General features: G+C 44.9%; 1 protein-coding gene across 4 annotated transcripts in view; it reads left to right on the forward strand.

Annotated features, from left to right (window-relative positions):
• GATA6 (GATA binding protein 6) overlaps nucleotides 1–16,889 on the forward strand; it is a 38,960-nt gene that overhangs the window by 13,696 nt on the left and 8,375 nt on the right. For all 4 annotated transcript variants that reach the window (XM_063923581.1, XM_063923582.1, XM_063923583.1 and 1 more), the window contains exons 4-6: nucleotides 1,790–1,915; nucleotides 4,030–4,117; nucleotides 12,477–12,583. In XM_063923581.1, coding sequence (XP_063779651.1) covers nucleotides 1,790–1,915; nucleotides 4,030–4,117; nucleotides 12,477–12,583 — 321 coding nt within the window. The remainder of the gene's footprint in view (nucleotides 1–1,789; nucleotides 1,916–4,029; nucleotides 4,118–12,476; nucleotides 12,584–16,889) is intronic.

Raw genomic sequence — 16,889 nt, forward strand, 5'->3', positions numbered from 1 at the left:
GGTGTGTACTACATAATTAATTAGGGTGTGTACTACATAATTAATTAGGGTGCATACTACATAGAGTATGTATGTATGTATGTATGCTTTAAGGCAGATACACCTTCTACCTGGACTAGCACCCCACCTACCTGCCCTTAGGTGTTTTTAAATTAGTATGGGTCCTTGTATTTGCGGTCTACATATTAGAATGGGCATTATGATAGGTAATACCTGGATACATTTATACAATATGTCAGTATTATACCCCTTTTACACTCTACAGGAGCGGGTCATTCCCGGGAATGTGTCCCGGTATATTTCCCGGAACACAGTCCCGGGAATGACCCTTTTACATTATCGGGCCGACCCGGCATATTGCCGGGTCGTTGACGTCACCGCAGATGCTACCGGAGGCGGTGCTTGGAGATAATCTTCTCCAAGCACCGCCTCCTCCTATGCAGAGATCGGGTGCCGGGTCGCCTTGACCCGGTATACCCATTCACACTGCACAGCTTCCCGGGACGGTCCCGGATTCAACCCAGGTCGAGACCTGGGTTGAAATCCCGAGATGCTTGTCCCGGGAAATTGACCCTGTACCCATTCACACTCACAAAAATCCCGGGATGATGCGCGTTCACGTGCAATATCCCGGGATTTTTCTGCGAGTGTAAAAGGGGTATTAATGTTGTTAGGGACCCACCTGATGAAGCCACTGTGACGTGGTAGGTGAGCCCACATTTTTGGCCAAAAATTGTGTTAAGAACCTCCATTTCACTCTATATGAAATTGTAGAGTTTATTATAAGTGTTCTGATTACCAGTGTTCTTAGTGCTTAGAGTGTGCACATGCTTATTCTTTTTTTTTTCCATGTGGCATTACAAGTCCCAGCAAGATAGCACCTCTTATGCTTAAAACTAGGGTGAACAATGGCTCCGATAGTTGCCCATGTGTGCGATGTATAAAAGAAAAGTGATCTCTGATATTATCACTTTACTTTCCATTTCAGGACCTCTGCAGCCTATTGCGCAGTATTCGCATTTTGGAGCTTGGTAAATCCAACACCATAGCTACCACCATAGAAACCTAAGCAGGCTTCTTTGTGGTCTTAAGTAAATCCTGGGTATCCTTAGTATTTGTGGCAATATTCTGCAAATATTTTTTAATAAATATGCCCCCATGGATCTGTATATTATTTCACCAACAATTTAGTAACATAAAAAATGCTTAATTTAAGGCATGGTATACTACTTTTATCTTCTGTAATTGATAATAGTGATAAACAATGGGGTCAATTCAATTCATTGCGGATTGAATAGCGCCGGGAGGGAGCTCTCAGAGCTTTTCAATACAGTGCGATGCTACGTTGGAGAATGCCCGTACTCCCGGACTAAACAGGGTGTTTAGTCTCAATAACGGGCATTCTCAGACTAAACTGCTTTGCTGCGATGCTATTTGCGCGGCACTAGGTCACAAAGACGTATCGTGGACCTAGTTTTGTTGGATTTCTGCTTTCACCGACGGAAGGGGTGCAAGAAGAAATCCTCTAGTCGGGATAGTATTGCGCTGAATTGAATACCTCCCGGTTCTATTCAATCTGCAATTAATTGAACTGACCACAAAGACTTCTGAGGACACTACATCATAATATAATGCTAAACGCACAGGGACTGGCTCTTTTGGCTATTGTTAATTAATTTTATGCTCTTTTGCCTGCATAACGTGAGATAAAATGTAACAGTTGATTTATTACCTCTTCAGTCTATCATGCCAGAAGGTTACATAATTCCATTTCTTGCTTTTCATCTAGCCGTCCTCCAGAAGAATTGGCTTGGCATGTGCCAACTGCCACACAACGACAACCACACTTTGGCGCAGGAATACAGAGGGAGAGCCAGTATGTAACGCCTGTGGCCTGTATATGAAACTACATGGGGTATGTTCTTTGGTTTCTCACTGCAGACTTATGTCATCCTGTCCTCTAATGTGCTGCTAATAAAATGTAACAATGAACAATTTGAAACAAGTAAAGATTATAAAATTGTGTGAAAACTATATGTAATTTCTATATTTTTGTTTTGTTGTTTACACCAATGGACTTTGCCTATATACTTTAGTGTAACTAGTATCTGCATACCTCCCGATATAATAAAGTGTGGGAGCCTGGATTATGCCACCAGTAAAGGGACTGTAGTTTCCTGTCATGCTGAGGACTAAACTAGTGTTATTCTTTCCTCAACTCTATTTTCTTCCTGTTAGTCCCCTCCTGCATTACTGGGACATATGCAACACGCAAGCCATAACTGCCCACCCTCCTCATAGTGGTCACTTCCATCTCCCCTCCTTAAAATTTCCCAGAGGCAGAAAAATGTATGACTGAATGAGCAGGAAACATTGGCCAACAGTCCCAGCAGTCAGGACAAAAATCCAGTCATAATATCAGAACAGTGCTTAAACATTGTGACTGTCCCTACAAAATGTGGGGCAATTGGGAGACATGGTTTCTGTAGAATCAGATTGGTAGCTGATGACACTCTTACTGTCAGTGCATGCTTTAGGCCTGTAACATTTTCCTTGAGCTCCCCCCTAGTGCTTGCAAATATTTCACATACCCCTGAGCTGTCAGACGTTCTGTAATGGCTCGGGGATATGGGAAACCAAGGCACTCTGACAGAGACAGTGTGACTATCAGAGAAAATGGTAGAAGAGGGAATTACATGATTATTAGCACTAACAATCACTACAGTTCAGGTGTGGGGTTGCAGGGGCAGGTGGGAAAGAGGGGAGGAGATGGGGGGAGGGCTCAGCCAGAGACTCCACAGTTAATAATTTTTCCTGAGCCAGTATTTTGCTCTTATTGGCTAACATGACCTTTGTCCTAACCTCCGCCATCTGGGCCTGGTGGGGGAAAAGGGTATACTTTGTAAAAAGAAAAAGCAAATAAATCAAAATATAAAAGTAGCGTATAAAGAAATGTGTGTCTGTGGTAATGGATGTATATCAGTGTGTGTGTGTGTGTGTGTGTGTGTGTGTGTGTGTGTGTGTGTGTGTGTTTCGCTGTGTAACATTTTGCCTCAGTTTGCAGTTTTAGCACTTCAATGTGTGTATGCTTTTATTTATTTTTAACTAGCGTACTAAAAGGAATATCCTTTTATTCCAATTATGGAGTTCCATGACATGTAGATTAGCGCTTGGTCAGCAGGCTTGTGCTTTTATATGACCGTTGAGCTCCTCAGTGAGGTCTGATATTCTGATCATTCACAGTATTGGTGTTTGCTATCCCATATATAACAATATTCACTCAGAAGGTTAACCTGACTTATACATTGACTTTTCTGTAGTATGTCAGCTTAGAGAACTGTTATTATCCTTAAAAAGCCTTTATCTCTTTATCTCTGTACATGTGCATCTAGTGTCATGATTAAACATACTTGTCTACTTGGAAAATCCAAGATGGGAGTAAAAGACTGAAATTGGGGGGGGAGGGGAGTTGCCAATCATTGAACAGGGTGGCATGATGATGCAATTTGCTGCGATGAGTGAGGAGGACCTGACTCCTGAAAATGAGAGTCTCCTATCTGCTCTGGGAGAGTAGGCGTGTATGAATTAAGAGCTATAGATTAGTTCAGAGCTGTAGGAGGGCAAGTAGGCGCCTGGGTATGTGCCACAACCTCCTGCCACCACATGTGACATCATGACATCAAAATGAGGGGTCTGGGAGCAAGGATATGGTGCGTACTATGGACGTGCCAGTAGCTTTACCAGCAACTGAGTGCTGTTCAAGGTTTCCTTCGACTTGCGCCCTGGGTGGCGGATACCAGCTGCATACCACTTGTTGTAGCTTGGATTAAATTTAGCAAGTTAAAATGAAAACATATGTGCATGCTCTTAAATATAAATATTTGTTTTGTACAACTGAAACATGGCAAAAATAAAATATAGCTGAATATAAAACACTTTATATTTGCATAATGTCCACATATTAAGCAAGTGGAACATGTTAATTAGCAGCCTTTATTTATGAAAACAAATGTATTTATGTTATCACAGGTTCCTCGACCATTAGCTATGAAGAAGGAGGGGATCCAAACCAGAAAAAGAAAGCCGAAAAACTTAAACAAGTCAAAATCCAGTAATGGTATGTCACACATTAAATACAGTAGATAAACATATCCATGAGAGAAAAGGATTTAAAATACCATAAATAAATATATATCTATATGCATCTAAAATGTGAAAGTTTTAGAACATCCACATTTCCAGTTTTTATTGAAAGCAATTCAAGTACAGTAAATACCCGGAAATCAGTGACGTGCGGTGGGGTGAGGCAGGTGAGGCAGAGCCTTTCCTGTCATACTAACGTTTTTGCCAGAGTTTTGACAGTATAAAGTATAAGAAAAATCCAAAGAATATGTTTGAAATATCTTCTTTGCATTATTCTAATAATTTTTATAGCCAAATCTCTGGAGTAAAAAGTCTATGGCAGGTGAGGCAACTTTTGCGTACATCTCTGATCAAAACTCACCAAATTTCCAGGAGGTTATACTGCTGCACCTGTGTATAATGCCCAGATGTACGCTTTGGGTCATATATTGCATGTAAATCTGGCTCTGGTGCTAACCAGTGCCTCCTGAGCCATTTAGCTCACCGCACGTCCCTGCCGGAAATAGTACGTGATAAACGGCAAAAAAAGTTTAGGTCAGCAACTATTGAAAACATTTTTTTACAGCTGTAAAAAAAAAAAAAAAAGATTTTTTGGAAGATCTTTTTAAGAACTTACAACTGTAGCAATGAAGAGCCTTGCCTGGGCCCTGAAGTAGTTTATCATGCAACATTTTTGCAGGCCACTGCGTTGGTGAAAAGATGATTCCACAGTGTGTGAGGTTTATTTACTACATCCAACTCTGCAAACTGCAAAAAAAAAAAAATCTGTACCTCAGTGTTTTATGGTACTCACAGGTGGAAACAGGGCTAGAGCCACAAGTGATTGTGTTCAGTGGTAAGAACGAATATAAAGAGTAGTATATTATATAATAACATGTGCAGTCGGTGTGCCAAGGCTCCCGATGCTCAGCATGAAGCTACTGGGACTCATGATTTATTGAGGCACCGGCAACTTGGGGATACTTATCCTCCTCCCCTCTTAAACCAGCAATAGCTGGATCTCGACTCGGCGACTTCACCATAAAAAAAAAAGTTTACCCTCTGGTCTATGCCAAAATTGTTAAGGGTTCATCCAACAGCTAGATAACTACACCCAGGCTATGTCAAAGCTACCTTCAAGAATGGTATGCCGTAGTGTTGGAATGGGGAGGAAGGGGGTCAAGGGGGCAGCATGCTTCCCCCCCAATATGACAGAGGCACAGGCGAGGGGGAGCGCTTACCTCCAGATCCCCGCAGTGACTTGTTCTTTACAAAGTTTACAGCATGCTATGCCATGTGCTGTCCTTGCCGGCTCTTCACTGATGCATTACTGGGAGGAGGCGGGTATGTCCAACAGGCTCAGCATGTCCACGCCTCCTCCCAGTAATTCATCTGTGTAGAGCCGGCTAGGACAGCACATGGCATAGCACGTTGAGGTAGCAGACTTTGTAAAGTATAAGTCACCGTGGGGTTCCGGAGGTAAGCGCTCCCCCGCACTGGTGATGGGGGTTGGGGTGAGCACCAATATGTAATTTTTTCTGTGCCCCGCCCCAAACCTCAAAACATTCTGGGGCCCCTGATGATATGCACTCACTGAGTCAACACCAGAATGTTGAATGTTATGTTGTCTACATGGTTAAAATGTTAACATCGAATATGTCGATATTTGGAAAATGTCAACATGAACAAAATGTGGGCATATGACATGTTGACATAGTGAACCAGTTGTTAGAGGTAGGGTTAAGGGGTAGAGCTAAGAATTAGGGTTAGCACTAAGATTAAGTTTGGCATTAGGGTTATACTTTGTTGACATTGTGAGAGTGATATAACATATGGATCCCTTGCGGAAAAGAACAAGTAGGCTACAAATCACAGAATGACCAGCACAGTTTCCAGGCGTAAACCGCATCAAGCTGGTTTGGGATGAAGGGTGGAAGAGTGAAACAAAGCAACACATTTGTGGGAACCGTTGCAAAATATTAGGAAGAACTTCCCAAATAATATTCGAGAACAATTGTAGCAGGAATGCCACAGGCATGTTCTGTAAAAGGTGACTTTGATGAGTCAACAAGTTAGATTAAATTTTGTTGAACGAAATTAAACAAGTTTACTATATCATTGTTGTTTTTTTATCTCCAATTGTTTCTTTATCCCATGCTTTTATTTTAGAATACACAGGGCTCGATTCGATTGAAAGCAATGTCAGTAGCGCCGGGGAAGGAGGTTTGAGAGAGATTGCAGCAGGAGGTGTCTGCTTGTAATAGACACCTCCTGCTGCATTACCATACAGCACTATCACTGCTGCTTACAAGTAAGCAGCAGTGACAGCAACTCCAACCACAGCTGAATGAGCCTCAGTAATTCTTAGTTAGTTATATTTACATGGGATACGTTATATGAAACATTTCCAGATATATTTGTCTATTTTATTAATAACTTGCCTTTTAGGCTTCTAGCTCAGTTCAGAGGTTTGCTGTAAAATTATTGTTGGCCATTAAGCCAGAGCCGGATTAAGGCTATGGGGGGCCCGGGGCACTTCAGACTGTGGGGCCCTTTCTAAAGAGGTAGATGAAATATATATATATATATATATGTATATAATGCAATATAGCCAGCCTTACTTGCTCCAGGCAGCCTCTGCTGGCTCCACATGCTGCCAGGGATCCGTCTTCCTTCCTCCTCCCTGCAGCCTGCGCGCCCAGCCAATGACTGAGCCGCAGGCTGCAGCTTTAACCGGGCACAGCATAATAGCATCACCCCTCCTCCTCCTTCCTTCTCTGCCCCTCTCCCGCCGGACCCAGAAACAGAGAGGAAGCTGGGACCGGGGAAATGCAGGAAAGGGGAGGAGCTAAGAGGAGAAGGGAGAGCGTCTCCTCCTCCCCTCCAGCGGGGCCGTACTGCTGCGCTGCGCTGCTGACATGTCATGGATAGCAGCGCAGCATTACTAAGTGTGGGCTACTGGTGGTGGGCGGCACAGCGCTGGCGGCGGCATGTAAATGAGTCAGTGTGACTCATTGATATGCCACTGGCTGGGGGCCCCTTTTAGAAAGGGGGGCCCGGGGTACGTATCCCCGGGACCCCCCCCTTAATCCGGCTCTGCATTAAGCCTAATACATATACTGCTCAAAAAAATAAAGGGAACACTTAAACAACACAATGTAACTCCAAGTCAATCACACTTCTGTGAAATCAAACTCTCCACAATTTCACATGCTGTTGTGCAAATGGAATAGACAACAGGTGGAAATTATAGGCAATTAGCAAGACACCCCCAATAAAGGAGTTGTTCTGCAGGTGGTGACCACAGACCAATTCTCAGCTCCTATGCTTTCTGGCTGATGTTTTGGTCACGTTTGAAAGCTGGCGGTGCTTTCACTCTAGTGGTAGCATGAGACGGAGTCTACAACCCACACAAGTGGCTCAGGTAGTGCAGCTCATCCTGGATGGCACATCAATGCGAGCTGTGGCAAGAAGGTTTGCTATGTCTATCAGCGTAGTGTCCAGAGCATGGAGGCGATACCAGGAGACAGGCCAGTACATCAGGAGACGTGGAGGAGGCCGTAGGAGGGCAACAACCCAGCAGCAGGACCGCTACCTCCGCCTTTGAGCAAGAAGGAACAGGAGGAGCACTGCCAGAGCCCTGCAAAATGACCTCCAGCAAGCCACAAATGTGCATGTGTCTACTCAAATAATCAGAAACAGACTCCATGAGGGTGGTATGAGGGCCCGACGTCCACAGGTGGGGGTTGTGCTTACAGCCCAACACCGTGCAGGACGTTTGGCATTTGCCAGAGAACACCAAGATTGGCAAATTCGCCACTGGCGCCCTGTGCTCTTCACAGATGAAAGCAGGTTCTCATTGAGCACATGTGACAGACATGACAGAGTCTGGAGACACCAAGGAGAACGTTCTGCTGCCTGCAACATCCTCCAGCATGACCGGTTTGGCAGTGGGTCAGTAATGGTGTGGGGTGGCATTTCTTTGGGGGGCCGCACAGCCCTCCATGTGCTCACCAGAGGTAGCCTGACTGCCATTAGGTACCAAGATGAGATCCTCAGACCCCTTGTGAGACCATATGCTGGTGCGGTTGGCCCTGGGTTCCTCCTAATGCAAGACAATGCTAGACCTCATGTGGCTGGAGTGTGTCAGCAGTTCCTGCAAGACGAAGTCATTGATGCTATGGACTGGCCCGCCCGTTCCCCAGACCTGAATCCAATTGAGTACATCTGGGACATCATGTCTCGCTCCATCCACCAATGCCACGTTGCACCACAGACTGTCCAGGAGTTGGCAGATGCTTTAGTCCAGGTCTGGGAGGAGATCCCTCAGGAGACCATCTGCCACCTCATCAGGAGCATGCCCAGGCATTGTAGGGAGGTCATACAGGCACGTGGAGGCCACACACACTACTGATCCTCATTTTGACTTGTTTTAAAGGACATTACATCAAAGTTGGATCTGCCTGTAGTGTGTTTTTCCACTTTAATTTTGAGTGTGACTCCAAATCCAGACCTCCATGGGTTAATAAATTTGATTTCCATTGATAATTTTTTGTGTGATTTTGTTGTCAGCACATTCAACTATGTAAAGAACAAAGTATTTAATAAGAATATTTCATTCATTCAGATCTAGGATGTGTTGTTTAAGTGTTCCCTTTATTTTTTTGAGCAGTGTATTTGCAAATGTACAAACAAATTGGTAGCATACAGTACAATGCTCTTGGGTTATCTGAGACTCTTTCAGCTTCTAGCCAACACTCCTGCTGTGATTCGTCTCCATTTAAGATTGTACAGTGTGTGGGAAGAATCATTGGAACTGAGGGGCTGGAGAGTAGCTTCTGCTTTGCGGACATCTCCTATGGTTTTGGGGGGTAAGAGAACTAAGATATAGGTTGTTTTTTTATGGGGATCTCATTTTAGTGATAAAATGAGAATCAGAATTTCTGCTATACCACACCTCTGGTGTTGCTTCACTTCTAACTGTCAGTAGACTAAATATAGAATATTACTATACCTCAGGGGCAAACACAGGGATTCTAGAGGGGAGTTTCCAAATGCAATCCACAATCTTCCACTCTGCGTAGCATTGGAGCAAGTGCAGGAGTCTGGGAAAGCAGTAGAATAACCTAGTACAGACCCTGAATATATATATATATATATATATATATATACACATACACACATTGATCTTTTTATACACTGGATATTGTATGGAATACAGTATTAATAATTAACACTATAGATGGTCTTCACTCTAGGCTGTATAAACCATATTTATCTAATACAGGTTGAGTATCCCATATCCAAATATTCCGAAAAAAGGAATATTCCGAAATACGGACTTTTTTGAGGTAGAGTGAGATAGTGAAACCTTTGTTTTTTGATGGCTCAATGTACACAAACTTTGTTTAATACACAAAGTTATTAATAATATTGTATTTAATGACCTTCAGGCAGTGTGTATAAGGTGTATATGAAACATAAATGAATTGTGTGAATGTAGACACACTTTGTTTAATGCACAAAGTTATAAAAAATATTGGCTAAAATGACCTTCAGGCTGTGTGTATAAGGTGTATATGTAACATAAATGCATTCTGTGCTTAGACTTGGGTCCCATCGCCATGATATCTCATTATGGTATGCAATTATTCCAAAATACAGAAAAATCCGATATCCAAAATACTTCTGGTCCCAAGCATTTTGGATAAGGGAGACTCAACCTGTATAAATAACATAAATGGTAAGGAAAAGGTTAAACATCCCATAATTAATAAATAAAAAAATAAAGCAATACAGAAACATAGTAGAGATATAATTGCACTTTCTAAGCACACATTCTCACACCTTATGGTAAGGCATCTGTCTCTTCTTCCTGGTAGCTACTCTCTGGTCCAGTGCACTTACTGAGCGCTCAGTCAGATCCACACACACAGCAAACTTGGTAGAAGAAGCTACTACCACTCTGTCCCTTTAACTGCATGTTGTGGTGGCAGCTCTAGTAATAGTATTATTTACTATTTCTACTGTATTTATAATTTGAGCTGCTGGCCAAGTTGAGGGGGGTTGCCGGGAAACCCGGAACACCCCCTCAGCCCCCCCATCCTGCATTTGCCTATGTACTTTATATGCTCTATAATATTACAGCAGAAAAGCATCATTCACACCCTACTACAAGTAGATGTTAAATCTGTGTGCTAACAAAACGTGTAATACATATAACTAAAATTAGATAATTGTTCTTCACCCAGAAGGAGTAATATATATATATATATACATATATATATATATTTATATATATATATATATATGTCGTGGTTAGTCTGGCACTCCTCCATCGGAGTTAGCTTGACCCGGTGCAACGTTTCAGTCTTATTCAGAAGCCTGATGAAAATCTGAATAAGATTGAAACGTTGCAGACATGCTAGTCGCCGTCTTTTCTTTATCCTGAGCCCTGAGTGCCGCACCTTTGCCTATCTATCTATATATATATATATATATATATATATATATATATACAGTGCTTAAAGTGGTCCTTCAGAGGTGGTGGAACTCACCCCTCACCCCACGGCGCCCATGTAACAAAAGTATTGCGCGCCCCACAAAAAATGGACGTGGTCTCAAAAAGAAATGGGTGTGGTCACAGAATAGTAATAATGCCCACAGTGGTAGCACCCCATAATACACATAATGCCCACTGCAGTAGCGCTTCTTATACAATGCCCACAGTAGTAGTGTTCCTTATGCAATGTCCACTGTACTGCTAGTGCCCACAGTGGTAGTGCCCCTTATATAGACCCCATAATAGTGGTGCCCCTTATGCAATGCCCGCAATAGTAGTGCCCCTTATGTCCCCAGGAGTGATGCTCCTTATGAAGTGCCCTCTTTACAATGCCCTCATTAGAAGGGCCATCAGTAGTAATGCCCTTAATGGTAATGCCCCTGTGTAGTATTGCTCCCAGTAGTAATGTTGCCTGTACTAATGCCCCCAGTCGTTTAGCCCCCTGTAGTTTAGCCCTAGTAGTTATGCCCCCAGTGGTAATGCCCCTGCAGTTATGACCCCAGTAGTTTACCCCCCCCTTTAGTTTAGCCTCCCAGTGGTAATGCCCCCAGTAGTTTAGCCCCAGTAGTTTGCCTGCTTGTAGTTTAGCCGCCAGCAATAATGCCCCCTGTAGTTTGCCCCCTTGTAGTTTAGCCCCTGTAGTTATGCCCTGCTTGTAGTTTAGCCCCAGTAGTAATGCCCCCAGTAGTTTAGCCCCTGTAGTTATGCCCCCAGTAGTAATGCCCCTGTAGTTATGCCCCCAGTAGTAATGCCCTCCTGTAGTTATGCCCCCAGTAGTAATGCCCTCCTGTAGTTTTCCCCCCGTAGTAATGCCCTCCTGTAGTTTGCCCTCAGTAGTAATGCCCTCCTGTAGTTTGCCCCCAGTAGTTACCCCCTTTGTAGTTTGCCCCCTGAAGCTTGCCCCCTTGTAGTTAGCCCCCAGTAATAATGTCCCCCAGTAGATGCCCCCCAGTAGTAATGCCCTCCTGTAGTTTGCCCCCACTAGTAATGCCCTCCTGTAGTTTGCCCCCAGAAGCTTGCCCCCTTGTAGTTGGCCCCCAGTAATAATGTCCCCCAGTGGATGCCCCCCCAGTAGTAATGCCCTCCTGTAGTTTGCCCCCAGTAGTAATGCCCTCCTGTAGTTTGACCCAGTTGTTAGCTCCTTTGTAGTTTGTCCCCAGAAGCTTGCCCCCTTGTAGTTTGCCCCCCAGTAGCTTGCCCCCTTGTAGTTGGCCCCCAGTAGCTTGCCCCCTTGTAGTTGGCCCCCAGTAATAATGTCCCCCCAGTAGTAATGCCCCCAGTAGATGCCCCCCAGTAGTTTGCCCCAGTAGTTCACCCCAGTAGTAATGCCCCCTGTAGATGCCCTCCATAGATGCGCCGCTACACTAAGGAAGGAAACAGTCACAATACTTACCGAGCCCCGCTCCCGCTTCCAGACCACTGCAGTCCTCTCTTGCCGCCCGCTCCTCGGCACTATGGGAGAGACGTCATGACGTCTCTCCCATAGCGTACAGTGACAGCGCCGGAAGCCGGAGCTCAGTACTGAGCTCCTGCCTCCGGCTGATGCCGGGCGCCCGCTGGTAACGCAATCTCAGCGGGCGCCCGGCCTCACGCTGCACACAGCGGGTTAGGTGAGCTGGAGGAGGCAGAACTGCGTTCCGTCTCCAAGTGGAACTGACGGAACGCAGTTCCGCCCCGTTCCGGCTCACTTTAACCCCTGTATATATACATATGCCCCTTTATAACAATAATACTATAAGCTTTCGCATTCTATGGCCAAAAAAAATAATTCTGTCATATGAATTGTTTTCAGGTACTGGCGGCCACCAAATTCCAATGACTCCAACTTCCACATCATCCACAAACTCTGATGATTGTGTAAAGAGCGGTTCTCCAAACAATCAGAGCACGGCTTCTGGGGTAAGTGCCATAATGATAACATAAGAATACAATACAGTGTCTTATCTCTCACTATCTTATCTAGGGGAAGTTATCTCAGCAAACATTTAGCTTGCAGTGCTTGATGGCATGCATGCAAGAAATCATACGTCAAAACAAAACAAATGTGAAAATGAGAGAATACAGTAGGACTTGGGAGTCATGTTGCATTTTCTTCCTTTATCTGGCTTTTTTCAACTTTTTTCTTAACAGACATGAGTATAAAGTACAATCTTACTCTTTGTACAGGCAGGTATTGGAAACATATTTTTGGAATTTCTTTTATTATTCAAAAATATATCAATCCCAGTAAAGTTATTTTGTTCCATGCAACACTAAATTGTTATTTTGAAAGATCACCCGAGATTATACCAGGAAAAGCACATAAAAGGGATAGATTAAACAAGTATGGTTCTTATGTAGAACCGGATGCATTTCTGCCCTAAGGGGCTGAGGCTAAGTCGCATGGATCCCTGTGCATAGACACAAACTGTGACTTTTTGCATACAGTGCAAGTGCAGATGCGAATTTACCCAGTCTTGTGTATCTCTGTTTCCTACTCTGAGGAGTACTGAAATTGCAAATATCTGTCCAGGGGCTTATCAAGAGAGGAAGGGGCCAGTGTTCAGTCTCCTCTCCATCCGGACCCACTCCTTAGTCGCTACCTGGCAGCACTAAACACTCGTAGACTCTAGCGATGTGCCAAAGTCTACTGCGCATGTTCAGGTCTCCAGGGAAATGGCACAGTGGCCATGATGACTTTATGTGAAGCTGGACGTTTCGTTGGAAAAATAGGGTGCAACAATGCAAGGGCATGTAAACGCCTAGATTTGTGGGAGTGTCATGAAAATGTATCAAAAGCTACGTGCGTGTGAAGAAGGGAAGACAGTTCTCTTGCACCTAGCATGGAACGGTGCAAGTGCAGATACTGATGGTGACAGTTGCGTCGATTGACGTGAAATCAGTGGTCAGCAGAAGTTTCATCTTGCGCACACACACAAACCCTCACATTAGATTAATAAAATATCCCATTAGCAGAAGGCAGTAAGTCTGGCTTGTGTGGTTTCCCTCGGTTACATTTACTTTTGCATGCGACTAAGAATCAGACCCTATTGGGCATATTCAATAAACAATGAGGTTTGCCCCGCAGCTAATTGTCGAGTAATTATTACCCCACGGTGTGGGGTAAAACTATTCTGTTAAATAGCCTTTTTCCTGCACCTAAAATTGGCATTACCACTGCAGAAACTCACTCCACATAAACTGCAAAAACAATGGGCTTTCCCAACGTGAACCCCAGATTGTGCCATTTTCTCACAGACTTATCCTTGCAGCTTCTGAAATGAGGAACAGTGCACCCTCGGGGATTCACATGTGAGTAGGTGCATCCCCGCTAACTGAATCGCCTTGCCTCCTAGCCATGGGAGTTTACCATATCTAATTAAATATATGCCCATATATATTAGTAGGAAATTACCAATACATGACACTTGTATTTCAGTTGAGCGCATCTCAAGATGTCTCCAGCTTTACAAAAATAGCATATGTGCTGGCTTACATAAGCAGCAGTGTAGCATAGCGGAAGTACAGTATACAGATATGGCTTGACTCTGGGGGTATATCTGGCACTCTGGGGCAATGTGTATCTGGCAAAGTGCGGACATATCTGGCACTGTGGGGACATATCTGGCACTGTGGGGGCATATCTAGCACTGTGGGGGCATGTGTATCTGGCAAAGTGGGGGCATATCTGGACTGTTTGGGCATATTTGGCACTGTGGGGGCATATGTGTATCTGGCACTGTGGGGGCATATCTGGCACTGTGGGGTCATGTGTATCTGGCACTGTGGGGGCATATTTGTATCTGGCACTGTGGGGCATTTGTGCATCTGGCACTGTGGGGCATTTGTGCATCTGGCACTGTGGGGCATTTGTGCATCTGGCACCATGGGGCATTTGTGCATCTTGCACTGTAGGAGGGTATCTGGCATGGCGGGGGCGTATCGGGCACTGTGGGGGCATATGTGTATCTGGCACTGTGGGGGCATGTATATCTGACACTTTGGGGGCATGTGTATCTGACACTGTGGGGGCATTTGTGCATCTGGCACCATGGGGCATTTGTGCATCTGGCACCGTGGGGCATTTGTGCATCTGGCACCGTGGGGCATTTGTGCATCTGGCACCGTAGGGTATTTGTGTATCTGGCACTGTAGGAGCATATCTGGCATGGTGGGGGCGTATCTGGCACTGTGGGGTCATATGTGTATCTGGCACTATTGGGGTCATATGTGTATCTGCCCCCCCCCCATATGTGTATCACTCACTCGTTTTCATTGGCCACGCCCACATGGCATTTAGCCACACCCATTTGTTGGTGCACACACCTTTGGCACGCGGACACAGTACCTATAAGACTTTTTTTTGACTTGCACCACTACTTACTTGATAGTTAAGATGTACACACTGGGATGATGGGGATGCCCATCAACCCAGATTGCCCGTACACACTGCAGCGATGTTAATGATGGTCGGAACGATCATGTTCAATCCTTCTCTAGCATAAACTAGGACACTAGCGATATTGCTAGGTTTGATGTGCAGCACATCAGACCTAGCAACTGTCCGAAGCATTCGCGGGAGCACTCAATCCTGACCGATGTAAGCGATATGACGTTCCAAAACGGCATTTTGGAACGACATTGCTTTAGTGTGTACCAAGCTTTACTGGAGAATATTTGACTGTCGTGTAATTAAATAAATGCAATATACACATGGGCATATTAAGAGAGGAGGGGGCCGTGATCATCCTATTCTCTGAGGAAGTGGGCAGAATCCAGGAGGTTGGTCTATTCTCTCCCAGGAGCAGGGGCATAACCAGAAATTTGTGGGCCCCATAGCAACATTTTGAAGGGGCTCCTGTCCCAATGCTTCCAGAGAGACCTCTCTGCAGGAGAGGCAGTCAATTTACCGCCTGTCGGGATCCCGGCAGTCAGGATACCGATGCCGGAATCCCAACACCACCTGAAATACCGACGGTCGGGACTGGTTACCCCTCTTGGGTGGTGGTCCACGCCACCACCCGGAGAGGAATAAAACGCTGGGCCTGAAGCATGGCGAGTGCAGCGAGCCCGCGAGGGGACACACTGCGCTCGTTGCGGGGATCCCGGCTTCCGGGCTCCCGGCGTTGGTCTCCTGACCGCAGGAATCTCGTACTGATCCCTCTCTGCAGCAGTTGTTCATTGTATGCCCCATAATAGTGCCCTAGTTTACTTACTAAACTATAGAAGTGCCATAGTTATCCCCCATAGAACTGCCCATGTTTATTTTATAGACAACAGTATGTCACATTGTAGGGCTGCCAGTACACTTTATGCAATACAGACAGTACCCCTAATTTACATTACTATATACAGTGTCCACAGTTCATATTATACCACATTAAAGGGCCCCCAGTTCATATTATGACACACTTTGGTGCCTCCACTTCATTCTGTGCCACATTACAGTGCCCCAGTTCATATTACTACATGTAACATTATAATGCCCTCTGGTTCATCTTATACCACAGTAGAATGAGTAGGTCCAGGGGTATAACTAGATATATTGTATGACAAAAGGCAAAAGTTTGTAAGGGCCCCTATGTACCACTCAATGGTTGAAAATGTATACAACACATGTAACTGTGACAGGGGAAGATGGGCCCCTCCCAGCTCTGGGCCCCATAGCAGTTGCACTCCCTGCACCTATGGTAGCCAGCTACGCCCTTGCTCAAGAGGTCTCTCAGACATTCAGGGATCTATTTATCATCACTTAGTTTATACAAAAACAGGTGATAATTAACATTTTCACCTACTTCTGAATAAATTAAGTGTCGGTGATACTGTGCACCATCCAGAGACAGCGTACAGCCCTCAAATACCATCACATGGTGCCTTTTACACTGTAGCTTTTGCAGTGTAAAAGGTCTGTGTCCTCTGCGGGTTGGGTATGGGTGACTGGTGGTCGGGATTCCGGCGGTCATTATATCAACACTGGGATCCCGGCCATCAGAATGCAGACAGGGGGTGAGTATAACGAAGCCCCTTGCGGGCTCACTGCACTCACCACGCTGCAAGCTTGGTGGCTTACTGCACTCTCCACTGGTTCTATTCCTACTCTATGGGTGTCGTGGACACCCACGAGTGGGAATAGTCCTGGTTCCCCTACCGGCATTCTGTCGGTTGGGATCCCGACAAATGGTATGGTGACCGCTGGGATCCTGACCACCAGGTTTATAACTACATC

Source organism: Pseudophryne corroboree, chromosome 5 (assembly GCF_028390025.1).
Source record: "Pseudophryne corroboree isolate aPseCor3 chromosome 5, aPseCor3.hap2, whole genome shotgun sequence".
In the NCBI taxonomy this organism is placed as follows: Eukaryota; Metazoa; Chordata; class Amphibia; order Anura; family Myobatrachidae; genus Pseudophryne; species Pseudophryne corroboree.